General features: G+C 43.4%; 1 protein-coding gene across 7 annotated transcripts in view; it reads right to left on the bottom strand.

Annotated features, from left to right (window-relative positions):
• Positions 1–27,958, bottom strand: part of NALCN (sodium leak channel, non-selective) — a 315,418-nt gene that overhangs the window by 264,987 nt on the left and 22,473 nt on the right. For 5 of the 7 annotated variants that reach the window (XR_013232146.1, XM_077343802.1, XM_077343798.1 and 2 more), the window contains exon 4: positions 9,638–9,694. The exons of the other annotated variants lie outside the window; for them this stretch is intronic. Coding sequence is in view for 4 of the 5 variants with exons in the window: in XM_077343802.1 (XP_077199917.1) it covers positions 9,638–9,694 (57 nt within the window). In the remaining variant the exon portion in view is untranslated. The remainder of the gene's footprint in view (positions 1–9,637; positions 9,695–27,958) is intronic. 7 annotated transcript variants of the gene reach the window in all.

Genomic DNA, 27,958 nt, shown 5'->3' with positions numbered 1-27,958 from the left:
TCCTGGTTCGAGGACAATCATACAGCTATTTAAATAAAAATATAAATATATAAATGAATTAATGAATAAATCCTTATCCATTGTTGTTCCTCTATATACTTATGAAACAGCCTAGGGGTTGGGACGTGTCTGGCTGTCCAAGTTATAATAGGGCCAATCAGGATGCAGCCAGCTTTGCCCTGATTGGCCCTGCCCCTGCAGCTCCCGCCCTCCGTCCCTGGACTCTAGCCTCTTTGCTCTCAGACACCTGTGCCCTGAGCCAGCAAAGGGTTGTGGTAGAGAGCTTGCTAACAAGGGCCTCCTGGCCTGCTAGGCTGGGCCTGCTGGCTGCCTGCTAAGGACCTCTGTTCCGGCCCTGCTAACGAGATGCCCAGCCTCCACCCGCCCCACTTGATCTGGCTGTGAGCTGCGGCCCAAAGCCACCTTTAGCTACCTGGCTGGGGGCCGGGGGAGAGGGCCCTTTCAAGGCCCATTCTTAGGAACGGGCTTTGAAGCTAGTAAATAATAAATCTGGGTACAGAAATACCTACATTTAAATGGCAAAACAAGCCCTTTCCAAGTATTATGTCACATGAAAAAAGAGGCAGACGTGCACTATTAGAAACACACTGCTCCTAATCTGTATGGCTATTTTCTCTTAAAAGGAGCACTACGGGTGTTTGCATGCACATAAAGTTTCTGTATGAACTAACTAACCAATGGATTTCCCAGTGTCCTGGTTCACATTGACTGAAACTGTATATATATGCAAAATGCATGCAGCTCCTCTATTCAGACCACATGAAGACTATGCATATCAGGAGCACCACACTCCCAATATGGGGAAGTGGTGGTAGCCTCTCTATGCACAAACATAACATCTGAAAAGGGCTATACACAAGAAGCAACGCCTACTTTAGCTTGGTTTTCATCTATAATACACATTTAAAAATAATCAGATCCTTTCCTTTCATTTTTTTCCACTGTAAATATCAAAGAAATGCAGGTTTTAAAATATGCATGTAACAATGACAAGTGACAGTGCAGTTCATGTATTTTGCCAGCCAAAGTCAAGAGTCCCAATCCAGCTCCAGTCCTCTAAATGTGGGTGCACAGACACTTCCCACTCTATCACAAGAATCTAACAGCTAGTTTACTCAATGGAGCTGCAGCAAACATCACAAGAAGGATGGCCCCATCTCACCTAGGGCCATGCCACTGCAGACTTGGTGGGGCAGGGCTGGAACAGAGCAGGCAAGCACCCAGCAACCAGACGCCTGGCCAAGGGTGCCAGGTGTGGTTGACCAGTCCCTGTACCAGTGGGGGGGGAGGCAGGAAAGAGGGTGCTAGGAAAGCCCCCCATTTAAGGGGATGCCCACCTGCCATATTTTTGTTGGTCAATGGGGGGGAGCACTGAAAAGACACAGTGGCTGCTACAAGGGGGGGAATGCCATGCATAATCAAAAATACTGCAGTGGCTTTTCCGTGGTGAAACCAGCTCCACATGAAGACATAAAAATGCCAATGCCTTTTGGGATAGACTTTTGTGAGGTTTCCTGCCATGCATAATACACCCAGGAAACCGAATCCAAGGTAGGAATATGAAGACACAGGGCAGAAACAAACTAGATGTAGATTACATATCTCTGCCTGATTCTAAAATCCAAACTGTGGGATTCTGCTGACTCTAGAACCATAGAATAATAGAGTTGGAAAGGACCTCCTGGCCCATCTAGTCTGTTTACTCCAGGTTCATGCAGAGAAAGAGAGGGGGCATAACTCTTCAGCCTTCACTCAATTTCATTATTCAAAACCGGCTATCCCTTTTAGCATTTTAAATTAATAATGAAATCTGCTTTACATGGATGCTTTAGGATGCATTGGCTGATCCTACGTTGAGCACGGGGTTGGGACTAGATGGCCTGTATGGCCCCTTCGAACTCTGTGATTCTGTCCCCCCCCTAAAACAGTAATAATGAAAGGAAGAACCTTCTTTCAATGAGCAGAACCAGGTGATGGTGGGCAGGTTAAACCCACCGGACATTTGCTAACTACCTCCAAGGCAAACTGAGGCTGTATAAGTCTGCAGTTTGCAAGCAGAATTCATATGAGTTTGCATTTTATACATGGTGAAGATGTAGATGCATCATGAGTGTTTTTTGCTCCTTGGCTAGTTATAATCAGGGACATGGGGGTGATGAACAGAACTTGTTCCCTGACCTAAAAAGCTGGGCTCATCAAGGACAAATGTCATACCCTCAACAATGATATACTCAAGTGTACTATTTATTTACTGTCACCAGGGTGAACAGTAGCCATTTGTTTCCAGGATGAAAAAAACAGAAGCCCTTCACTTGAAGACAAATGGAGTCAAAATCCTGCAATTATGACTAATCCTGGGTGGCCAGGACCTCACCAGGAGGGATATCTGGGGGGGTGGGATAATTTATCTTTGTACATGGAGTACATGCCAGGCATTCTCAGAGAACATGAGCTTTCCTCTTATGGATATCCATAACAATGATGGGCTTTTACTTTTTTGCTAAATACTATGAGAGGTACATGCACACCAGAGAAAATGTTTGGACAATTCATTTTCACTCATTCCCCAATTCTTTGGGAAACTGACCAACAGAAGGACAGGGGCCCCAGATGGTGTTCCAGAGGCTTAAAAAAAACCTACTTTATGGACTTTGTTAAAAATTATACAGCAAGTTCAGGCAAAAGCCTCCCGTAATTACACTGATAGTTCTGAGAGATAACAGACACAGGGGCCATTATGGAAATGGAAAGATGAAGTTGACAATATGAAGAAGGGGCACTATGCCCCCCCCCCAACATATGATCCTTTGGGTGGAAGACTTGTAAGAATAAACTAAATATTTCAAATTACAAGGAGACATATTATGGTCCACCGCATCACACTTTATGATAGCAATCTCCTAGCCATGAGAGTATTCTATAAGCTCATACGCTCCCTCCCTCTCCTATGCAAATTTCACTGGTTAGAGCTCATTCTAAAATGCTAAGCCTATGTGGAAGAAGAATTGGTGTTTATACCCCGCTTTTCACTGCCTGGAGGAGTCTCAAAGCGCCTTCCCTTCCTCTCCCCACAACACTCTGAGGTGTGTGAGGATGAGAGCGCTTCTAACAGAACTGCCTGGTCAGAACATCACTATCCGGGCTGTGACAAACCCAAGGTCATCCAGCTGGCTGCATGTGGAGGAGCACAGAGAAAAACCCATCGTGCCAGATTTAGACGCCACTGCTCTTAAGCACTACACCTTTAACCTTTAATTTACAACTCTGAACCCAAATCCTGATTTGAAATTAATGGATAGACTGTTGCAGATGTAACACTGAATCAAAGTTAATACTAACCACTGAGGGGAGAATGATTTTATACAAGTGAATGTTACACCATTGTTTTAAAAAAAGATTGCTTATGGTACATTGGCCTTGTGCCAATTTTGAATCCTTTCCCGGAAGGAAAAAAAATACCTTTCTGATTACAAGGGTGCTGAGGGATGTCACAACTACCGCCTGAGACCCTGCTCCACTTGCTTTCCTGCCAGTGCCCCTGACTTCCCGCCACCCACTAGGGGGCGCTGCCAGCAACAGCTGCGCAGTGCCGCGCCGAGGGGGAGCCCCAGCCATGGCGGCCACTGGAGAGCACCAAAGGTGAGCTGGTGGCAGAGTGGCAGGGCAGCCCCTGAGGCAGCAGCTGGGGAGGAGGATGAGCAGCTGGGGAGGAGGATGAGCGGCCTGGTACCGACTGATCCATGGACCGGTCCCGGTCCCCGGACCGGGGAACACTGCTGTAGAGCATGAACAGGTTTGTTGCTTCATTTTTCAAAAGTATACTTCGTGAATCAAAAAGTGATACCACGAAACTTAAAACCAAAAAGAAACTAGAAGATAAACTTCTAAAAAATACGCAAACTCATAAGTCACATGATTTTGATTTGGCATTGAAATGTGCCTTGGGATACAATGAATTAGCAATAGATGGGATTTCAGTCATCACAGCTGAGCTGAAAACTTCTGTGGTCAGAGATATGTCTTCAGTCTTCCCCAATGTCCTGAAGGTTACACCCCCAAAACAATACACTGTGTACCATAATTTTAAATTGAGTAATGCATGCGTTTCTGAGCAAATCTTTTCACTGTTCAATAATTTATAAATTAGCAAAGGATGTTCACTAGAGCAGCTACCCAATGCCAGCTTGGAATGGGGCTTCTATTTTTTATTTTATTGGGAAGTGGGGTCTAAAGAACATCTGTCCCATCTCTTACATTAGAAACAAAGACCCAAATAATGCACATGAATTTCTTTTATAGTAGGTAGTATGCTCAAAAAGTCAAACATGTATGTATGCGTCTAGGCAACTGTGTATATGAACTTGAATGTGACTTGCTGATGATTCCATATCATTCTGCTGTTTATAAATTTATCAGAAAGTTCAGGAAGAGTGGTTGTAAACAAGAATTTTTATTGTAGCTTATTTAGATTCAGGTGAAATAGTAAGCAATTTATATTGAAAATAGAGATAAGTAATTTTATGTTGAATGTAATACATGAGGAGGACCGTTATGAATATTGGTTTGGACTTGTTTTCACAATTCATACAAATAAATACTTTACAAATGAAAAAAAAAAGTTCAGGTCAGTTTCCATCATCAGAGACACATAAGATTTGTCTCACAATTGTACTACTGAAATTCTTCCATATAGTCTACATGAATGAAGATTATTTTTTATCACTATTTGGAATTCTCTCTTTTCTGTCAATGTGCCTTCTTCGTGTAAGTGTTGGGCTTATGTGCCATGTTTCTGGTCCTGCTTCACAAATTGGAGACGATTGTTTCGTCCAAGCAAATAATTTTTGTAGTAGCGGTTATTTCAGATTCTCACTTTGGTTTTCAGTTTAGAAAAGTTAACGGAGATTGGAGATGGATGTGTAAATGTACCCTTCTTAATTCTTACCTCCATGCTTGAGAAGAGATGGATGGAGTGTAACAACAGGGTCTTGGTTAATTACTTTCAGTATTCCACACTTTAATAAGGCATATTTACACATCCATCTCCAAGTGTGATATATTTATTTGCTTCACTATGTTTCCCCCCTGGAATTAAATCCAACCAAATGGTGACCATATAAACTAAGTTCATGATTCCTCTTTCCTCCTTGCATCTGTCAAACATCTTTGTATGATAATTTGCTGATCATTCTCTATATGTATGGACTGTCAGCTTCCATTTCAATGCATCAATGCAACTTTGATGGTCTTGAGAGAAGGAATGGTTTAAGGATTCACAGGGCCTGCAGCACCAGGGCCAGTTTAAGGATTCACAGGGCCCTAGCAGAGTACAATTTTGGCAGGAAGTGCCAGACTGTGGGCAGAGAGTCTCCCATCCCCCCACAGTGGGAAGGGATGTCACCCCGAGTGTCCTTAAAGAAAGTAAAGGGGGAGAAGAGAGGCTACAGTCCTAATCCATGGGGGGGGGAGAGACACCGTGTGGGACCCCAGAAGCACGGGCCTGTAGCACATGCTACATGAACTACACGGATAAACCAGCCCTCTCTGAAGGTGCCACTGAACTCAAATTTTGTTCTGTTTTATAATACCACACTGTATCGTTAGGTGATGCTGTTTGTTGCCTGTGTCTTTTTTTTTTCCTAGGCTAACAATAGAGATGTTCTTTTTAACATGGAGAGTAAGGAAAAAGAAAGGTATGCGTTCCTAACCAGACAGCATGGTTAAAAGTGGAATATGCATACATTTACACAGGGACCCAATACACCAATAACTATGCATAAAGATCAAGCAAACTTGTCATCAGATTCACAGTGTTACTCTTTCATGCAATATGCTCTCCTGCATATGTAAATATGGAATGAGTCCCATACCTACAATAAGGTAACATCTGAATTGGTTGTTAGCTTCACACTGGAGACTGTGTAAACGACAACGCAAAAGTGCCATGTATCCATTAGAGATGACCTGATGTCACAGTTTGCAGAAAAATGTTAACGATGCATAAATAAGATACACAAATTAGCAGCACCCTTCTGGCTCATTCTGAATTTCCACCACAGTCTTCCGTTATGAACAAATCACTAGAATAAAACTGCATGAGGGCTTCTAGTCTGAGGGAGGAAATGAATCTGAAGACAGAAAAGTCCACATAGCAAATAAAATTAATTCACATTTATTTTCCAAGTATCCAGAAAGTTTTGCTTTATTTGCCAAGAGGTAAAGATGGAAAGGTATCCCCTGTGCAAGCACCAAGTCATGTCTGACCCTTGGGGTGACGCCCTCTAGCGTTTTCATGGCAGACTCAATACGGGGTGGTTTGCCAGTGCCTTCCACAGTCATTACCGTTTACCTCCCAGCAAGCTGGGTACTCATTTTACCAACCTCAGAAGGATGGAAGGCTGAGTCAACCTTGAGCCGGCTGCTGGGATCGAACTCCCAGCCTCATAGACAGACAGCTTCAGACAGCATTTCTGTCGTAAGACATACTAAATTTAAAATACATGTAAAAGTTCTCCAAATTGTACTCCAATTTTCTTTCACAGATTTAAGGAAACTTTATCTGTTTCTTTACGGTATTATTATTTTTTTTCTTACCCCATGCAAGGCTTCTGGGTAAGTCTTAACAGACAATTTAAATCATTTGACGGTGCAAGCTTAATAAAGACTGATGTTTGAATTCTTTAGATATGTGGGTTTGGCCCTGGAGACACATACTACAATCAGATAAAAGGGTTTGCCTATACAAAAGAAGAACTGTGATTTTTAAAACAGGGTGCCCTATGTAGTCTGAAAATCCTTTATGGAAACAAGGTTGACAACCACCATGGAATTTCAAGTTCATGTGGACTTCCCCTATAACATAAAAAAATAATGGAACAATCTTTACAGTTCATGCAGGTTGGGGAGAAAAGAGCAAAAATCTTCACTTAACATTCACGGTGAGATTTTCCAAGTCTCCATCCTGCTCCTTCATTTGTGTCATTACATCCTCGAATTAAGGGAGTGGGACTTGGAAATGAAATTTGCAAAAATCAACCAAGGAGGCAACGGCCATGCAATAAAGATAAAATGCAAGCTGAGCGTCATTGGCTTATGTGCAGTTCACTATGAAAGCATGAAGTCTGGTGCATGATGAAGAATTTGGCCTATGACTGTCTGAGGCCAATTTAATATCGTTCTTAAAAGGCAGTGGGTAGTGTGCATGACTGCACTGAGAAGATCTGTAAAGCAATGTCCAAAGAAGACTCGGGATCTGAAAGGGTAGGATGAAGTATACAGCACTCTTTCAAAGGCCTTTTTTCTCGACCTTTGGAATGCACTGATTAGCTAACCTTTGTGTTTTCATTCAATCCTTTCCTTCCCAAATGATTGTTTGGCGCCAACCACACATGGGCAGAATCAAAACAGTCAACCTTCATACTCAAACTGGCCTTCATGGAAACAAAATGAATCACGCTATAGCTAAGCTGGTAGCTATACATTTACATAACTGAGTCTGGACTTCTTGATCCAAATAAACATTTTGAGTTTTTTGTAACATAACTCCCTTACAGTATGGTTCTCATAGGGCCACACAAAGTTTGCTGTTTGTCCACAATGGGTACCACCAGCACAGATTGTTGCCATGCCTCCTTCCTCTCCCCCATTCCTTTTATATGTAAAAGCCTTCCAGGTTTTTGAAGCCTGAACTTGAACTTCTGTTCTCTTTACTGCCTGAATGGGGGCACCTGGACAAGCCAGATTTCTCCATGCTGATTCTAAGAGCTCATCTACACATTCACCTAGACATCTGGTGAGTGGGGGTCCCCCCATATTTCTTTGTCTAAAGATCATGTGCACAGGGACATGATTCAGACTGAGAATGTGGCATGAAGTGAGTCATTCCTTCCTGCACCATTTCCCCAAACTCAAACGTGCCCATGGAGTCCAATTCATGTTGGTCTGAAGCAGCAGAACAAATTATAGTCCAGTGGCACTTTCAAGACCAACAAATTTTGCCACTGGACTCTAAATTTGTTCCTATGGAGTCCTGTTAAGGAGATATAAAAATACTCATACAGGTACCTGCAAGCTTCACGTTAGCAAAATAGGTTGGGCTAGAGACGAAGGTTTAACAGCCCTTCTGCCACCCCAAGTGAGCCCTCACACATGCATTTCTAATGGAATAAAAATCCGTGGAGCACCATTGGAAAGCTGAGCCCTAAATCTGTATTTAAGTAGTTTAGAATCCTAGAGCTGATTCACACATTATGATGTCCACATGCCCCCAAGGAGGACTTTCAACAGATGTGTTTTCAGCGTCCCCCACTGGTCACTTAATTACCAGATAAGTATGAGCCCAATTCAGATTGGCAGATATACAGCAGGGGATTCAGCCTCTCCTCCTCCACCATAATCCCCACCAGAAATGGTCCCAGGGAGCACGTGTTAGCCCACTGGAGAAACTTGCATGTACTAATGGCTACACATAATTTTCCCAGTTGAGCAAACAGAGATTCAGGAGGGAGGCAGCTCCCTCTCCAACCCAAATTAATCCTGTAAGTGCCTAGTCATTTAGTTCCTAACACAGAACTCTAGTACATGTCTGATTCAAAGTTCTTGTGGTAGCCCCATATCTGGACGTTATAATGACTGGATCAACCTATAGTTTGTGGAGAGGAGAGACTCCAAGCATTCAACCATCCCATAAAATGCTTCATGTCTTCCCAAACATGCTCCAGGAGAAGAGAGCGCAGTGCACCCAAACACAACAAACAGCTGCATCTACACCCATTGTGGACAAATAAAAGGTCTGCCTGCAACCTTAGTAATGTCATAGTACCCATGGCCTTCCTATTCTAGACCAGTGGTTCTCAACCTTCCTAATGCCGTGACCCTTTAATACAGTTCCTCATGTTGTGGTGACCCCCAACCATAAAATTATGCAAGTATTCTTTCACAGAAATTAAACTGAAACTGACCAATAGCGTGAAGACCCATTGTTCATGATTGTATATAAATTGATTTTTTTCCGGGGTTTCTCAGTTCAGTTCTGCCTCTTGTCCAACCATGCAGATCTCACTCTTTTACACTGCTCCAGGCAGACACTCTCTCAGTCTACCCAGCAAGGCTGTTGTGTAGATGACACCCCTCCCCCATCCAAGCTGCTTGCCCTGCCGCAACCCCTGTGAAAGGCTCGTTCAGCCCCCAAAGGGGTCCCGACCCCCAGGTTGAGAACCACTGTTCTAGACTGTATACATGTAGGAATACATGAAGGAATATATGTAAGATTTTATTCCTAATATAAAAGTTTAATTCCTAAATGGAGCATAATTTAAAATGTGGCGGAGGGCATTTTCAAAGCAGAAACACTTTGCGAATTGACATGCAATATGCATACTTCCTTTGCAAGAAAGCTGGTGCTAGCTTTCAGTGACCATGAGAAAGAAAATCACAGCTGTATATACAGGTTAATGTTTATGGAACAGAAAATGATGCAATCACACACAGAGTCCGTTTTGAAGACTCCATAAACCTTTGTATAAAACTCCGCTTTGGCTTTGACAGACAAGCAAACTCTGGCATTAACTCAGAGAAGGGAAATATCCCCAAGCAAGGTGAACTTGTTCCATCTTACCTTGAACATCTGAAATGGCTGTGTTGTTGTTAACCTCCAGCCTTTTCCCAACTCCATCTACAGAAAAAAGGAGATTACCTCCATTCATGAGCTTTGCATATTAGCGTTATCTGTCAATGTTCCAACGTAAGAGAAATATTCTCATGCCATGATATATGTGTGGTCTGTAGACACCAAAAACCTCACTTCAATCATGCTCTTTTACTAATACACTGTCAGTTTCTCGACTGTCACATGAGACTGTAATATTTCCCATCCCGAAATAAAGCTCTCTTTTCCTTTAGATGAAATACAGTGTGAAAAAATCAAGCCTCTTAAAATCAGGATCCTCTTATCAAATTCAGACCTGTATGACCACAACCAGCTATGGATCAACCAGCACCTTCTGCAGTAAAGAACTCCAGATTCTAGTAAGCATGTTCAAAAGTTGCACTCAAACATCATGGATATTTCACTACCAAAGTACTATTAGCAAGCTTTCTCAAATGGATTGTCCATGTAGGATAATACAGATGAAAAATACCACCATCGTTCATTATAGTATAATGCCCAATTATGTGCATATGCAGCCAATCTACTATACAGAAAACACCAAAAGGCCAAGTATTCTACAGATGGTTCAGGCAACATATCAAATACGTGAAAGGAGGGAGAAAAGGGGTTGAATCCAGAACAGCATTTCTGCAGGTGGAAGTCATTGCACCAACAGAGTACAACTTTCTCATCTTCCCCATCCCATGGCAGTCCAAAATGCCCCCCCCCCCAATCCTGTTTTTGGGGATCTCCTCTTCTTGAAGAATAGGAATCCAGTAAGCACTTCATGGACTCTGGGGAATGGTAGAGGACAGGAAGGCCTGGAGGACCATTGTCCATGGGGTCATGATGGGTCGGACATGACTTTGCACCTAACAACAATAACAAGCACATCATGCTGCCTTGAAAGTGGAGAGTTGAGAAAGTTAGTCTCCACAGGCAGAAAGTCCTTGCACTCACAGAAATGCTGCGCTGGAACCAACCCAAAAATATTGGCATGAGAACAAGTCCAAAAAAGCCATCAAAGGCTAACAAGGGGCGGCAAATTCCTCAGAGCCAGGCATGTGAGACACAACCAGTCAGAAGCCTGCTACAAGTCAAAAACTTATCCTCACAAATAAAAAGGCTCAAAGACGGCCACTGAGGTGACACACTGAGGGTGCTGCATTTTGGCACGAGGGACCATGTTCAACTTCTTGCTCAGTCCTGAGGAGGCAAAATCAGGTGGCATTCTCATCTCATACAACACCTTCCAAGCAACGCACTGGCTCTGAGAGGATAAAATGATGCAAGAGTAATTGCGACCTTAAAACCAGAGAACAGAATGGTTAAAAATCCTAAATAAATAAAGGCACTGGGTAGAGCTAGAGGGCACTTAGACAGGGCTTGGAGATACCAAGAATAACTGTTTCCAAAGGGCTAAGATGATAGGACAGAATGAAGTCTGTCTCTTCTGGAATATATATAACATCCAAGGACAGCTGTGACAATTGATTTATACCCACCAACGTCTTTCATACAGAAACAAGAATAAGTTTCCTAATTTATATACCAAGGAGCACTTCTCACTGGTTCGTTCACATTGCTGAAGTTTCTTCTCTAGTCGCTATACCAGGGTATTTATCTTCTCTGGAGTAGACACTGTCTCCGAAATCAAAAAGGTCAAGAAGGTGTTTGGCTTAAAGAAATGCTGGGGAAATAGGAATGTCCTGCAATAGGCATGTTTGAAGCATATCTTAGTGGGTACATGGAGTGAAATAGCATACTGTACGCTGCAAGGTGCCCTAGTGCAGTGGTCCCCAACCTTTTTATCACCGGGGACCACGCAACGCTTGACAATTTTACTGAGGCCCGGTGGGGGTGGGGGGTAGTTTACTCCTCTACTCTCAACCACTGCCCTAGAGCTCTCTGATCGCTTTGGTAATGTTTAAACATCCCTTCAAAATAAGATACAGACACGCCACAACAATGAACATAAGGAACATTTTATTTTCATGGAAATTTTAACTCATGAAAATGACAAATCAATGGGAACCCCGAGCTTGTTTCTCTGCAACGAGATAGTCCCATCTGGGAGTGATGGGAGACAATGACACCCGAAGTGTGTTGTAAAGGGCCGGGGGGGATGAAGTAAAGGGCCGGGGGGAGGGGGAGGCGTCCTTCGCGGCCCACCTCCAATTAGTCGAAGGACCACATGTGGTCCACGGCCCACAGGTTGGGGATCGCTACCCTAGTGTTCATGTGAATCTATTAATCTGCATGCCCACTAGAAACTAGATGCATTGACCAGCTACTTGGGAATTTTACTCCTAGATGCGATGGACAGTGGCCTTACTGTTAAAGAATGGAAACTCTGAGAACCCCCTAAAACAATTTTAAGATACATTAGGAATCAGAGACAAAATAAGAACTGCAAATTACCAAGGATGAGAAGCAAAAAAAAAAAAAAACAAGAACAAATGGAGAGAAAGTCAACTGATTAGAGGAGGTGCCTAAAAGCACAAAAGGACTGTACTGAGATATAAAGCTACAATCCCTGGCATGGTTGCAGCTAATTTACAGCAACCAGACAAAGGATGTTCAGAGGTGATTTGCCACTGCCTGCCTCTGCATAACATTTGACTGCCTTGGTGGTCTGTCTCTCATCTATATACTAACCAGGGCCAAGCCAACGTAGATTAGCATATGTGCATAACATTGTTACAGCATCCTTACGACTCTGTGGCTCTTAATATTTGTGCACAGCCCTCCTGGGCAGAGTGTGTCCAGACTCTGTTTCTAGCTGGACATGCTTCGTGGGCCAATCAGGATGCACACAGTCCTGATTGGGCTGGCCCCAAGAGCGCCCACTCCCCCCCAAGCCGGCCCGCCAGAGCAATCACCAGCACTCGCTGCCTTGCCGACGACTGGGTCGGACCTGCCGTGCCAGGGCGCAACTGCTGCTCGGAGCCACCACAAGCACAGGAAGGGCCGGCTGGCCTCGGGGTGCCCGCCCTCTTGCTGAACAGAGCCACCCGCCACCAGTATGGCAGCTCTGGCGGCAGGCCAGGGCCCGGTCATTGCCTTCTCACAGGCAACAGGCTTTCTTTCTAGTTGTTCCATAAATTCCTCCATGTTTTACTCAGTACATTCCTGTTTCCATGAGATTAATATCTTTGTTAAATACAGTTTGTTTTGCTCTAAAGGTTACTTATCTAGCAGCAAATGTCTTTTAAATAATTTTCACCTTGAAGTCTAGGTGATCCATGGCCTTGGGTAATATTTTCATTCCTTTAACTCAGGAAGCATTTATCCAGAGTGTATACAGAGTGTATAATGCCCCAAGTCCAAATAAGAGCAGCTTGCAAATCTGATTCTTCCTTTTGGCAGTAGTCCCAGCTAACCAAGCATAAAGCGGTCATCCAACACTTCTGGAATCAAGAATGCCCACCTATCATGTTAGAACAGGGTTTAAAATGAAATCTGAAGATAGCAAAAATGAGTTTATTATCACACTTTTCCAAAAACCAAATTAATGATCACAGAGGATCACACATCCGCTTGTATACCACAAGATTCGCAACCAGAGTTTGCTGAACAAGATTTTTTCCACCACCAACCCACTGAGTCTTCAACAGTTTGTTCTTTGGGGGGAAAAGAGGTCAGTGACCCTTTGAAACAGCATGGGGCAAAATGGGGCTGTGTAGTGCGAGTGATGAGTATCTGTGGAAATCACCCCAAAAGAAAGTGCTTTTCCACTGTTGGACATATACAGCAAGTTGACTTCTCTATAGAGAAGAGGAAGGGTGGGATATTTGATTTCTGAATTCAGACTTTATAAACAAATATATGTCATGATACATTATGACAATCTGAGAATACGTATTACTCTATCAACCTAATATTGTTGCCTCATCTCATAGAAATACAGTATCATATCAATTACTGCCACTTAATTTACTTCTCTGCATGGAATTGTGGCCCTCATCTTCAAGTAACAGTCACCTTCTGATACCTAACCCATTGCTATGTGCAGAATGTTGTAACCAGATGGTCATGGCAATCCATTGGTGCCGTGCCATCAATTATGGGGACTTCCTCTGCACTAGGTACTTTTCCATAGTTGTGACTGTTTCCTTTTTATCCCCCCCCCCTCCTTGATCCCTGGGTCACTGGAGTTGTTTCTATAGTTTTAACTTTAAAGGATGCCTGGATAATATCTAAGGAGCATTTAATGTCCTTGAGTCGCTTTCATTTCAGGGAATGCTGAGTTCTTCGATGGGAAAAGAATTTGACACAAAAGCAACCGGGTGAAGGGGGGCTTTGGCTTAAAGTCTATATGTATCTTGGATGTCCCTATGCCACTTGTCTTTGACAATGGTTGTGATTGTTTGCCCGTTTCTTTGGACTAATAACACTCCTTATGGACTTTGAACTCAAAGACTGACTGAGGTTGCCTCTATATTCAGAATCAGATGGGCATCACAGGGTCATGTCATCAGGGTTGTTTAAAAGGATTCAGACCAAACTACAGCAAAGTGGGGTTAGATCCTATTTAAGGAAGAATTTCAGGATGACGTGGTGTGTTTGACTCCAGAACACTCTCCCTCCTGCGATGGTGGTTTGTCACTCCTGTGTTAGCAGGAGTTGTAGTAAAGATTCCATAAAATAAATATTCAGGTTGCTTTGCAGAAATCTGTTAATTTCCCAATTGTCACTCTTCCCTCCAAGAAGCAATTATCTAAAGCATAAAAGGCACTGTCAGAAATTTTGGGTTTTACCCTTACAAATCATAACGGCTTTATGCAGCTTCAAGCCAAGTCTAAATTTAGATAGCATTCAACTCAGGAAAACTCAGTTGATGAATCCGATGAGGTTTTGTTGATATATATCAGTTAAATCAGCACATGTCTGCTTATGAATAAAACAATAGTTCCAAAGGGAGAAAAAAGAGTCATTATTTGGGTTGTTTTTTTGTGTGCATAATACATGTCAACATCTCAAAGCAAGCATTCTAGAATGTTTAATAAAGACTTGCAAACAATGGGTTAAATTAAACTGAAATAAAAACTTCTTTTAAATCAGTGATTTCAAATCATTCTCTCTCCACTAGGATCTAAGCCCTGATCCTCTGCTAGAATCACCACCCAACAACTGTAGAACTCAGCCCACAATTGTAGAATTTACCACAACTTCAGAAACACAGCTGCCAGTGCTGATGACACTAGAATCAAGGGAAGGTTGAATTAGGCAACATTTCTCACAAGGACTGAAAATGGGTAGACTGAGACTTAATTTCTTACAATGCATGAGCAAATTTCATCTGTTTCAAGAGATCTTTTATATCCACGCATACCGGGAACATCCCAGTGGCACATAGATATTCCTAATATACAGTTTAATATGTCGTCTGAACAGGGGCAACATGCATATTTTGCAAGTATATGCAACTTCGGTACATGCAATCCGACCACTGGATTTTCCACGGTTCTGGCTCGCACATGGCAAAACTTTACATGCAAAATGAGTTAGTTCACCTGGTTCAGACAACATGGTCATGACAGTGTGCAATAAGAAGCACCACAGTTTGCATGAGCTCCCAGTAGTCAGGCTCCCAATACAAGTAAATACAGCCTTTGAAAATGGCTTTTTGAGCTGTAGCAGTATCAGGCACGACGAGAGAACAAACAAGAAACTTGTTTAACCTGAAGCCACCATAAGATGACTATACGTATATCGTAAACACTGTGCTTTTTCTGAAAATTCATCTCTCTTTAAAAGCTATAAACTCATTCACAAATGTAGGGCAAAATGTCTGAATTGCATGTAAACAATAAAATCAGAGTCCAGTAGTACCTTTAAGACCAACAAAGATTTATTCGTGAGCTTTCGAGTGCAAGCACTCTTCCTCAGACTATGAACTGAGGAAGAGTGCTTGCACTCGAAAGCTCACGCCTTGAATAAATTTTTGTTGGTCTTAAAGGTACTACTGGACTCTGATTTTATTGTGCTACTTCATATCAACATGGCTACTCATTTGAATCTTGCATGTAAACAGTTCTGCTTTGGTACAGGTTAGTGAAACAGAGAACTAGGAGGAAAAGGAGGTGGTTCCTGACCTTTCTCTATCTACTATTTCCTTGTTTCGAATACCCCACGTTGTCTCTATGCTTCAGGCCTGCATTTGAAACCCAAAGAGTGGATATAAGCACCTCTTACTTGTGCTGCTTCTCGAGTCTAAATGAGTTTTTCAAACACTGATTTTCGCTTTTTATGACAGAGCTATTGTATTACCATTCCACATATTTGCATGTAATGGATAGCCAGAACACTCAAATATCTAATAAACCCCAAGGGGGGGGGGGACTGAGATCTGTGTAAAAGCATGGAGGGTAATAGTGTCCACATAAAAAAGTAACATTATATAGAGAATCAATATGATTTAAACTGGGCCGACACATTACAAGTACAGCTGCTGCTGAACATGTCATCTCTGTGTCCCGTTCTTTCCCTTCCTCTTGATAAATATGACACCATGGACATCAGAATGAAGTTCAGTGTTTCCTTGCATCAAGGATGTTAACTCCCAAGTCCAGAAATGCAGAACTCCACAACATAGGGCAAATGTTACCACAAAACACTACAGGAGGCAATAATTCAACCTGCCATTTTTGGTGGAAGTTCTATGTCTATTGTAAATCTACCCTTAGTTGCCATTAGGGATGCCAACTCCAAGTTGGGAAATTCATAGAGATATGGGGTAGAGCTTGGGGAGGGTGAAGTTTATGGAAGGAAGTGACCTCAGGGGAGTATAATGCCATCCTTCACCCTCTAAAGTAGATATCTTCTCCAAGGGGACAGACCTTTGTAGTCTGGACATATGGTGTAATTCCAGGAAATCTCCAGTTACTATTAGTTACTATTGATTTAGAGTCATTGTCTCCTATACTGCAAGAGAATGTTGGATTTCTTTTAATTATTCATATATTTTAATTGCAAAGTATCTTTGGATACTCAAATCACGTGAGCTGTAACCAGTCAAGACAGATCATTCTGCAAACCTGAAAAGGGTCTTAGATTTGCAGGGAAAAAATAGGAAATCTAAGAAGAAGAAGAGTTGGTTCTTATATGCCGCTTTTCTCTACCCAAAGCAGGTTCAAAGCGGCTTACAGTCGCCTTCCCTTTCCTCTCCCCACAACAGACACCCTGTGAGGTGGGTGAGGCTGAGAGAGCCCTGATATTACTGCTCGGTCAGAACAGTTTTATCAGTGTCGTGGTGAGCCCAAGGTCATCCAGCTGGCTGCATGTGGGGGAGTGCAGAATCGAACCCATCATGCCAGATTAGAAGTCCGCACTCCTAACCACTACACCAAACTGGCTCTCTAAACAAAATACATAAGACAGTTTTAAGATATCCAAAAATGATAACAGGAATGCCCGTCACTAAGCAACCACAGCATTCCAAGCTTGGTTTTGTCAGAAAAAGTCAAGGGGGGGGGGGCGCAAGGCCCTTCCCAGCACTATTTTTGCCTTCGAGGGAGAACTCATTGGGATCAAGCCTAACTAAGTTTGCCAGTTCCAGGATGTGAAATTCTGAGAGGTTTTGTGATGAAGTCTGAGGACTGCAGGGTTTGGGGAGGGGAAAGGACTCAGCTTGGTATAATAAGGAACTGATCTCTGTAGTTGAGAGATCTGTTGTGATTTCAGGAGATCTACAACCACCCAGAGGTTGCCAACCCTAGAAGAAATGAAGGAACTCGGGCGGGGGGGAGGAAAGACTAGAGTTTCTGGGTTGTTCTTGATTCCTGTGCTCTACACTCCCGAACAGGCCTCATTTCACTCTTTTGTTTCTTTCTCCTACTTTCTCCTTCTTTCCCAGCCCTTCTTGCTTAAATGGTTATTTGCCCCAAATTCCTTTCCATCTTTTGTCTGTTTTGGGCTCCCTAAGGCCATCCCTGAATCCTTGGTTTTGGACCCTCAGATATAATATACCCCCGGCAAGTTCTCTTATAACCCACTCAAGAACATGATTCACCACTGAATGATAAACTTCAAACTCCCAATCATGCCGTTTTATAAAATGGGAGGGGAAACTGTATAAACACATAGCTATTTATAACCTTCCCCAGAGGCATGTCATTCCAACTTAACATGATACTAAACACATGGCATTCAAGGCAAAACAACACAAAAGCCAAACACAAAATTTCTGGCTTTGGCTACTGTATTTCTTAGGCCTTCAGGGTGGGGGGAAAAGAAAAACACCGAAAGGAACTTTGAAAAGTTCTGTGAGCTCAAATCCAAGGTTTAAGAATAAAGAAAAAGGCTTTCTTCTCTGCACTGAACCAAGAAGCAAATCAATAATAAACCCCCTAATTTGTTGTTGTTGTTATGTGCGAAGTCGTGTCCGACCCATCGCGACCCCATGGACAATGATCCTCCAGGCCTTCCTGTCCTCTACCATTCCCCGGAGTCCATTTAAGTTTGCAACAATATGAGCCAAATAACAGATAACCCAAATGCCTTTTATTTTTTTTTTCTTCCCTTAATAGTCCATGGAGTACACCCAGAACTTGCAAATCGCCTCACTGTGTAAAATCCAGTCATTTCGCACTCACTAGCACAAAACCTCGTGCCAAAATAACCCCAGTAATCAGCAAGAACATTCTAGCATACCAAGCACTGCAGAGATGTAGGATTAGCGGAACAAGAGAACACAAAAGAAAAGGGAGAGTTGAAATAAGTAAGAAGGTGAGAAGGAAGCAGGAAATTAAGATCTGTAGGCTAAGCATGTTAATCGACTGAAGTTATCAATCATATTTTCTATGAAAGGCATCGCAGTAAGAGGCTGTCAATCAGTTTTGGGATGAAAGTCACAAGAGGTGCTGAAATTAACATTCAAGCACTTGACGGGAATAACACTAGAATTCCCCTGGAGTTGAGCACAAAGGACTGGCAGGCCCCAAAACTCCTAGTTAAAATGTTAAAGGAGAAATGTACACAGAAAACTAATTGGATCATTCTGAAATTTTTGAACCACCAGGGGATCTTCAGCCAGGGACTACATGTGGTTCCTTTAAAGCCAGTGACGTAACCCTATGGACTTGTATCAAGCACACTGAAAAAACAGACTATTCTATCACCTTGCTCTCTGGAGGACTTAACACATGGCACCTAATGATGCTAAAAGCACATGTGGGGGATAGGAGTCTATGAAGGAAGGGCGATCTCCCACCAAGCAGATTATCATACTTCTTTCATGATCCGGTTCAACAAATCAAACTGTGCCAAGTAGAAGAATTCTTTGCCTTTCAACTTGCAATGGAGCTGTATCATCGTGTCAAGGAAGCTCAGATCAAGGATGCAAGCTTCCCAGGGAGCAAAAACCATTGAAACAAGTAGGACCTGGTATTGGGCAAAGAAAAAGTGCATGGGAATTTCACTGCAAAAGGGTTACTGGGTTTCACATAGATACCGTCAGGGATGAGGGGAGGGTACAGCTTCCAGATCCAGTTCTGGGAGATCTGGGGATGGGCCCAGGGAGAACAAGGACCTCAGTAGGGTATAATGGCACACAGTCCACCCTCTAAGCCAGGGTTAGTCAAACTGCGGCCCTCCAGATGTTCATGGACTACAATTCCCAGGAGCCACCTGCCAGCGAATACTGGCAGGGGGCTCCTGGGAATTGTAGTCCATGAACATCTGGAGGGCCACAGTTTGACTACCCCTGCTCTAAGCATTCATTTTCGCCAGGGGAACTGATCGCTGTAGTTTGTAGATGAGCACCAGTGCCCACACCTCCCCCCCCCGCCACGCCACTGGCTGCCCCGGGCGGGAACAGCCGCTTTGGATGCCGAAGCGCCCAACCCTAGTGCAGACCCCATGCAGACATTATGTTCAATCATGGCTTTCTCCCCTTAACTGTGGCTAAGGACATCATATCTGAATATATGTTAAATGTAAATACATGGCTTGCAAGAACTACAGTTTATTAAAGGTAAAGGTATCCCATGTGCAAGCATGGAGTCATATCTGACCCTTGGGGTGATGCCCTTTAGCTTTTTTTGGGGAGCAGACTCAGTACAGGATGGTTTGCCAGTGCCTTCCCCAGTCATTACCGTTTACCCCCCAGCAAGCTGGGTACTCATTTTACCAACCTCGGAAGGATGGAAGGCTGAGTCAACCTTGAGCCGGCTGCTGGGATTGAACTCCCAACCTCATGGGCAGACAGCTTCAGACAGCATTTCTGCCGCTTACTACTCTGCACCACAAGAGGCCTTACAGTTAAGTATTACACTTGCACAAATTATGGTTGAATCTTCTGTCCCCAAATCTCTGTATTTGTAACCGGCCTTTCTCCCCAAATGAACTCAAAGAGGCTTACAATAAACTATACCAAACAAGCAAGCAAACAGAGCAATAGACAGTAGTCCTCTGCACTGAACCCTCCAAGCACCCACTGAACATACAAGGAGGAAGAGTGGGCACGAGCACTTTGGCCCTGCCCTTGTACCCACTGGGTCATCTACCCAGTGTGAACACATAGCAGAAGTATACATCCATATGCTCCCTTCCTGCAATCAGAGACACTGCTCTCTGAAAGTTGACCATCATGAAGAGGGAGTCTATCTGAGGAAACATTCTCTGTATGTAGGCACCATGCTCGTGAGCCAACTATCGTGCAGAGACTGGTGTCCATGTAATTCCACATGATTCCATGTGTATTCTCTCTTCACGTGTCCAGCCAACAGGAGGAGAGGTCACAGGTACAGGAGCTTATGTGTTTGGTCAGTCCTGTTCAATGGCTTTCCTTCTCTTACAAAACAACAGGCAAGTCTCTTTCAAACCTTCTTAGGATAATTTCTTAGACTGGCAGTTTCACTGTAGACATGGAATCTCACAGGTTTAAACCTTGGTTTGCATTAAATAATAATAGCAAAAATAGATTTCTAAACTAAATGTTTATGATGTTTTTATGATGGTGTTTAACTGCTCTGAGCCAGTCTCAGAAAGGCAGCCTAGAATTGTATATAATCATCATCATCATCATCATCATCATCATCATCATCATCATCATCATCATCATCATCATCATCATCATCATCATCATCATCATCATCATCATCATCATCTAACCCACCCTTTCCAATAGTGCTCAAGGCAAGTAAACAACACCATAAACATTTAGGTTAAAATCTATAACAGTCTAATCCCCCAACCAATATCAGACTGGGGGGAGGGTTCACATAAAAAGCTGACCTTCCTTCTCCCAGCCATTCTCGGTGATTATTTTGGGCTCCAACCATAAGCCTGTTGGATACTTCTATCTTGCAGGCCCAGCAAAACTGGTAAAGGTCCCACAGGGTCCTGATCTCCTTCAAGAGCATATTTGATCAAGCCAATCTCACCTTCTTTGGGCCAGGATTTCTGAGCAGGTATTGTTCTGAAGATCTTAATTCTCTTGGGGGATTATAAGCGATAGTTAAAAAACGACATATCTCCTGGGCAAATTGTCTTTCCCAAAGAATCATATGCATATGATAACATTCATGAGGAGAGAGATTAGTTTTCAGAAAGTCCTTTTTGGTTATAAGCCATTTCAAATAAAAGAGAAATAGGCTACAATTATTTGGAAGAAATGAATTAAAATTGCATGTGCTTATTCGCATGGTGTACTTATAGCAGAGCTTACATGGTTCCTATACTCCTTTATACTGCTTCTCTGAAATTTTTGAACAGAGGCTGGATAGCCATCTGACGGAGAGGCTAATTATGTGAAGTTTCAAGGGGGTGGCAGGTTACAGTAGATGAGCGATTGGGATGTGAGTGTCCAGCATAGTGCAGGGGGTTGGACTAGATCAGGGGTAGTCAACCTGTGGTCCTCCAGATGTTCATGGACTACAATTACCATGAGCCCCTGCCAGCAGTTGCTGGCAGGGGCTCATGGGAATTGTAGTCCATGAACATCTGGAGGACCACAGGTTGATTACCCCTGGACTAGATGACCCAGGAGGTCCCTTCCAACTCTATGATTCTATAGTTTTCACTCCCCAGACACACACATGAAAGAATGATTAAACAAATACACATAGGGCAGTGTAATGGTTAGACAGCTCCACTAGTGCTGGGGAAACCTAAGTTCTGATTACCAATCAGGAAGCTCACCAGCAGTGCTCCCTTAAGCAGAGTTACACCCAAATTTATTGAATTCAATGGGATTTGTGATCATGCCTATCTTTCTTTGGATCAATACCTTTAAGTCGATTTTCGCTACAATTTCCCCACTGGAATCCACATTTCCTAAACAAAATACAGGGCATTTTTATCTTGGCGCTTATGTTAGATCTTCACTGAGAGAAGATTTCCATGAACAGAGTAAGACTTCCTCAACTCCACCCTTTCAGTGCAGCTCAAAATGACAAGCTGTTCTTCATATTCCTGGGGGTCCTGATCCCTGGTGAGCAAGGAAACCGAGGCCTGCAGCAAGAACTGTTAATCAAGCCCTATCCCATTCATGGACATTTTCATGGGCTGTTTCATAATACAGCTTTTTGGCTTTCTTCTCATACAGCTGCAACCAGCCCTATGCTTAATGCATCTCCTGTATTAAGAAGCTAAATACTGACTAATCCCCACCTGCGTTTTTTGTCACATTACTTGTGTGCAAGCCGTTCCATACTTGTTAACATTTATTCTCTCCCTCAAATCAGGAGGAAGTGGAGGAACAAATTGAGCCCCGCAGGTGAACTGACTCGTTGGCATGTTTTAAACAAGTAAGCCAGTGGGCGGGAAAGTATGTTCTTCCTTTAAAAGAATTCACATTTAGCAGATGCTTAAGTTGAAAAGTTTCCCCCTGGGAACGGCAAACAAAGGGAAGAAATGTCCAGGATACACTGACTTTTTTTTTTGTTTGTTTTTTTTAGTCTTCTAGCTTCGCAGTTGTTCTCCAGAGATTGTGGCTCAAGCCTCTTGACTTCGTAATATGATCCCAATAGAAATTCCTATCAACGATTTGGTTTGGGATTCAGCCACTGGTCAAATGCAGCCTCCGGAGAGACGCCACGTGGCTCCCCTCCCAGTCTGCAGCTGAATAAAAAGCGGCACGGATGAAGCAGCAGCTGTGGAGAAGGGACTTGTGAAGAGGCCACTTGTGAAGACTGGAACAAACGTGCAAAGGAAAAGCAAACAAGCAAGGGAAAAAAATTATACATGTAACAGAAAATAGACTCGGCCTGGAAAGCTGTCAGGCATCTGAGCCAAGTGCAGCTGCTGGCTCTTGCTTGGGGGGTAGGAACTGGCTGTGTGCGAAGCCTAACACAGCATCTCTGAGATCAGCGCCTGCCAAGCGATGCCTAGGCAACATTCACACGGGGTGCCTGTGGGGAAAGGGGAGCGGAAGCTCCATGGCGGAAGTAGGAGAACTAATGAGCCGTAAGAGTAAGAACCATAGAGTTGGATGGGGCCATACAGGCCATCTAGTCCAACCACCTCCTCAGTGCTAGATCAGCCTAAAGCATCTTTGATAAATATCTATCCAGCCACTGCTTGAAGACCACCAGGGAAAGGGGAGCTCACCCCCTCCTTAGGCACCCTATTCCGCAGCTGAACTACTCTGACTGCGAATGTCTTCTCCCGATATCTAGCTCGTACCATTCTACGCATAGTTTAAACCCATTACTGCAGGTTCCATCTTCTGCTGCCAACAGGAACATTTCCTTGCCCTCCTCTACGTGACAACTTATCAACCTCTTAAAGACAGCAATCATGACCCCTCTCAACATCTTCTTCTCCAGGCTCAACATCTTCTTCTCCATTATCTTGCCTGCAATTGACATCAGACTCACTGGTCTGTAGTTTCCCAAGTAATCTATTCTCACTTTTTTGAAGACTGGGATAACATTCACCCTCCTCCAGTCTTCTAGCACCTCACCAGTCCTCCAAGAGATACTAAACACGATGGACAAGTATTCCGCAAGTCAGCTTGGTGTAGTGGTTAGGAGTGGCGGCTTCTAATCTGGAAAGCAGACTTTGATTCCCTGCTCCTCCACATGCAGCCATTTGGGTGACCTTTTGCTCAACACAGCACTGATAGAGCTGTTCTGACTGAGCAGTAATATCTGGGCTCTCTCAGCATCACCTCCCTCACAGAGTGTCTGGTGTGGGGAGAGGAAAAGGAAGGTGAATGTAAGCCACTTTGAGACTCCTTCGTGTAGAGAAAAGTAGCATATATTCTTCTATTCTTCTTCTCTCCAGAAAGCCTTTTGAGCACTTCTGGGTGCATACCATCCGGGCCCAGGGGATCTGAACTTATCCAGTGCGGCCAGGTGCCTCTCAACAACCTCTCTGTCCATGTCAACCCATCACCCACCCAACTTTATCTGAACTCCAAGCCATCTAAAGGGATGTGGGTGCCACAAGACAAGGAACATGAAAAATAAGGTCACATTTCTAGAAGTCTGGAGATTACATGGAAGGTTGGATCCAAGACACTGCAATTGTAAAACCTTTCTTTTGAAATCAAGTTTTCCAACTTTTCAAAGGGGTTCTGAAGGCTTTTGCAATGGTAATTTTATATTTTTGCTATTCTTGTTTATTAGATTATTTGACTGCCTCTTTTATTGGAATTATCGTATTATGTGATTCTTATATTGCTGTAAGCTATTTTCAATCGAAATAATATAGAATATCCTTAATAGACAAACATCTCCACCCCACAAGTGCAACTGCATGCATGCCATTTTTCTTAAAGGTCAGACGACTCATGGTGGAGATTTTCTTCTGTGCCTAGAACCTCAATTTTCTCACCTCAGACATCCATATACAGTTTGGTGGAGTTCAGAAATACAGACCAAAGTTTCAGCTTGAAAATTAGCTCTTCAGTTTGCATGTATTGCAATAGCTTTGAGGAAGAGTGAGATACTGGAATAAAAATTGAAACACTGACTCAAGATACAATTCTATGTTTCACATGAGAATACCAGTCAAGTCAAGTCTTTATTATTACGGTACTAGACCAGCAGTCAAATTACAAGGTACATAAAAACATCTGGCATTAACAAGATAAAAGAATCATTGATAACTTAAATACTATAAAAGAAAAACATTCCAGCTATAAGAATCATTCTGGTTTTAAAACTCACAAGCATTATCTCAAGCAATTGAGACTATCCCTACCTAAGTTGCTCCGAATCCAACCAGCTCTTCCTTGTTTTGATTGCTCTCCAAACAAATCTGGCCACAACGGAAGTTATTTCTGTGCTTTCGTCTGACAACATGTCTGTGATTGCCTCTGAGTTGGGCTTATTCTGTAGGGACCCATCGTCGTGCCTCTGAAATAGGCTAGCTCGCCCCCTCGTCACATGAGAATACCAATTCATGTGACATACCTAATGTGTGTGCATGGGGGAGGATGGAGTCCAACTCAACATCTCTCTTGAAGGATGAGGTATAAGAATGAATATTGGCCTACATTTTCAGAATCAGGACAGGAGACTGTCCTTCCAGCCTCCCCCCCTCCCCCCAGCTCAAGCAAGTTTAAGGGGAGGACAGAAAATATGGAGAGGACAATCTTGATAATTTAGATGTTGGAATGCCCTTAGCAGGGCCTTTTCAGTGGTGGCAAGCTAGATATGTCAAACTGGATATGTCAGTTCTACTGCATCTGTCTGCCCTCCCTTTTCCTTGCCCAGTTATTGCAGTCAGCTTAGTAACTTTGAATTATTGTAAAGAACTTTCCTAATTCTAGAGCAAAATAGCCTGCAGAAATGATTCTTCCCGCATCAATAACTTCATTAGTATGACAAATAGAAACCGTATTGCATAAGCCTTCATTATATGTTTTTAATAACTCCCTGCCTTGTAAGTTACCATTAGTCAATGCCACACTGGAAAGCTATTCCCCAGTCATGAATATTCTAAGCTTGCTAGATAGCCGGGCAGGGAGCCTTCTGTCCTTTTCCTGTCTTTCCTTGAAATGTTAGCTTCAGTGTACAGTTTTGATCATGGGGCTACCGAAACCGAAGCAGCTGGAAACTTTGGAAACGGAACCACTAAAACCTGTGTGTGCCTTGCCCTAAATAACTTGCTCTTGAAGCTGAATTATTCCTTGTTTCCTAAACATCAATGTAGTCCTACTGATCATTAACACATTTCATGCCAGCCTCACTGTAAGGATAAAGGAAGAGGGCCAAGAGCTCTTCCCTCTCTACCATCCTAGCAGATATGAACCAGTAAGCTACTGCCACCATTCTCCAGCATTTTGGGGGGTGAAAGGCAACAGAGGACCACCACCACCCAAAAAAACCCCCACAACCTCTTCCCTCTTCCTTAGCAATGTATCTTCCCACAACAGAGGCAGGAGCTGAGAGGAGCACAGCATCATGCAAGTCAACCCCAGCGGACTTTTCAAAAGGAAATCTTTACTTAAGTGGTGTTCACACACCCCTAAAAGCGGGGGGGGGGGGGGGCGGGGAGAGGGAGGGGAAGTTACAAAACAAAGAAGACTCCACAGCAGCTGCAGACTCTCCAAATGGCACATGCTGACAGCAGGCATCCCATTTGGGGACACAGCAAACATGACTAGAGGAAACCAAGCAAAGAAGAATTCAAATCTAATACGGCCAGATAAAAAGTCCCTATCACAATGAACCACACACTCCCAGAAGTCCTTGGCGGCTCAAGCCACACGCTTTTTGCATGACTGCACATTACACAGTGTCTGCTGTTTCTGCTGGAAGCCATAAAATGCACATAGAAGTCTGGCAGTTTGGAAGGTTTATTGCACCAAGCAGAATGCCTATCCCTTGCCAGGAATTGGGACATCCCCAGGCATGAGCAGTGGGCATTTTCCTGCCAGGGTCCAGTTGTAAGGCAGATGCTTTCACCTGTTTGGGGGAAGATGGAAGGATGCTTGACAGCCTTGTGGCCCAGCAGGGTAAATTTGCCTAGTGTGAGGCTACCCAATGACACACCAGACTGGAAAACTTTTTAAATGAGTTTTCATTTTAACTGCAGCAAAAAGAAAAAGCCACTGGAGGACTAAGCATCCAAAGCTTCTGTGCAAAGAAGAAAGGGCTTTATACATCACCCTCGTGTCCACCTCATAGGGCTGGCTCAGATGCCTGGATGAATGCAATCATGCCACTCCTTCAGTGTCGTCTCCTGAACCACCCCCAAAGTTTCCAGGCCAGCCTTCAAGCCCCTGACATGGCATGGGGTCACTGGGTCAACACTCCCCCCCCCCCCAATTTACACATCACAAAACATTCCCAGACATATGGCACAGCTCTATCTGACCCTTAATTTTTAACCTAAACAATTTACTTCCAACCTAATTCTTCAACTTATCTCAAAATCTTGCATGAAATACAGCCTTGCACAGGCTGTATTCTCTGCTCTTCTGTGGATAAAAGGTTACACATAACAAACAGCATTTCCTCAATACACACAGAGAGAGAGAAAATCGGTTCTTGGTCTCCAATACTGACCTGTAGTCCATTTCCAATAAGTGATTAACAACTGAATGCTACTTTCATAAACCTATTAACACCACCCCATCACACTCTTTACTTGACAGAAGAGAGAGTTCTTCCATTAGCATTTGGTTTTGAGTGCTGAGTGAAAAAGGCAAGAATGATACTCTAAGCAACCAAGGAGTTCACATTTACCATACTATATACTATATAATGAGTCTCTTGTGGCGCAGGGTGGTAAGGCAGCAGAAATGCGATCTGAAGCTGTCTGCCCATGAGGCTGGGAGTTCAATCCCAGCAGCCAGCTCAAGGTTGACTCAGCCTTCCATCCTTCCGAGGTCGGTAAAATGAGTACCCAGCTTGCTGGGGGGTAAACGGTAATGACTGGGGAATGCACTGGCAAACCACCCCGTATTGAGTCTGCCATGAAAACGCTAGAGGGCGTCACCCCAAGGGTCAGACATGACCTGGTGCTTGCCTTTACCTTTACCTTTATACTATATAACAAAGGAGCGCATGTACTTCTGATATGTTGAACATTCCAAAGTCCCCAGACAGAGCCCTGTCCGTGTGAGAAGGCTATGTAATCTTCAGCAAGCCAGAGAAGTGCTGAAATTAAGGGAGGGGGAAAAAGAGGAGCCAGTTTTTTTGTACCCCCTTTTTACTACCTGGTGTTGCAAAGCGGCTTACAGTTGCCTCCCCCTCCTCCCCTACAACAGATACCCTGTAGGGTAGGTGACACTGAGAGAGCTCTAAGAGAACTGTGACTGGCCCAAGGTCACTCAGCTGGCTGCATATGGAAGACTGATTCTCCAGACTAAAGAATCAAACCTGGTTC

The sequence above is a fragment of the Paroedura picta genome, chromosome 6 (genome assembly GCF_049243985.1).
Source record: "Paroedura picta isolate Pp20150507F chromosome 6, Ppicta_v3.0, whole genome shotgun sequence".
NCBI classification, from domain to species: domain Eukaryota; kingdom Metazoa; phylum Chordata; class Lepidosauria; order Squamata; family Gekkonidae; genus Paroedura; species Paroedura picta.
Note: the sequence above shows the minus strand (reverse complement) of the source record. Positions and strands in the feature narration are given on the sequence as shown.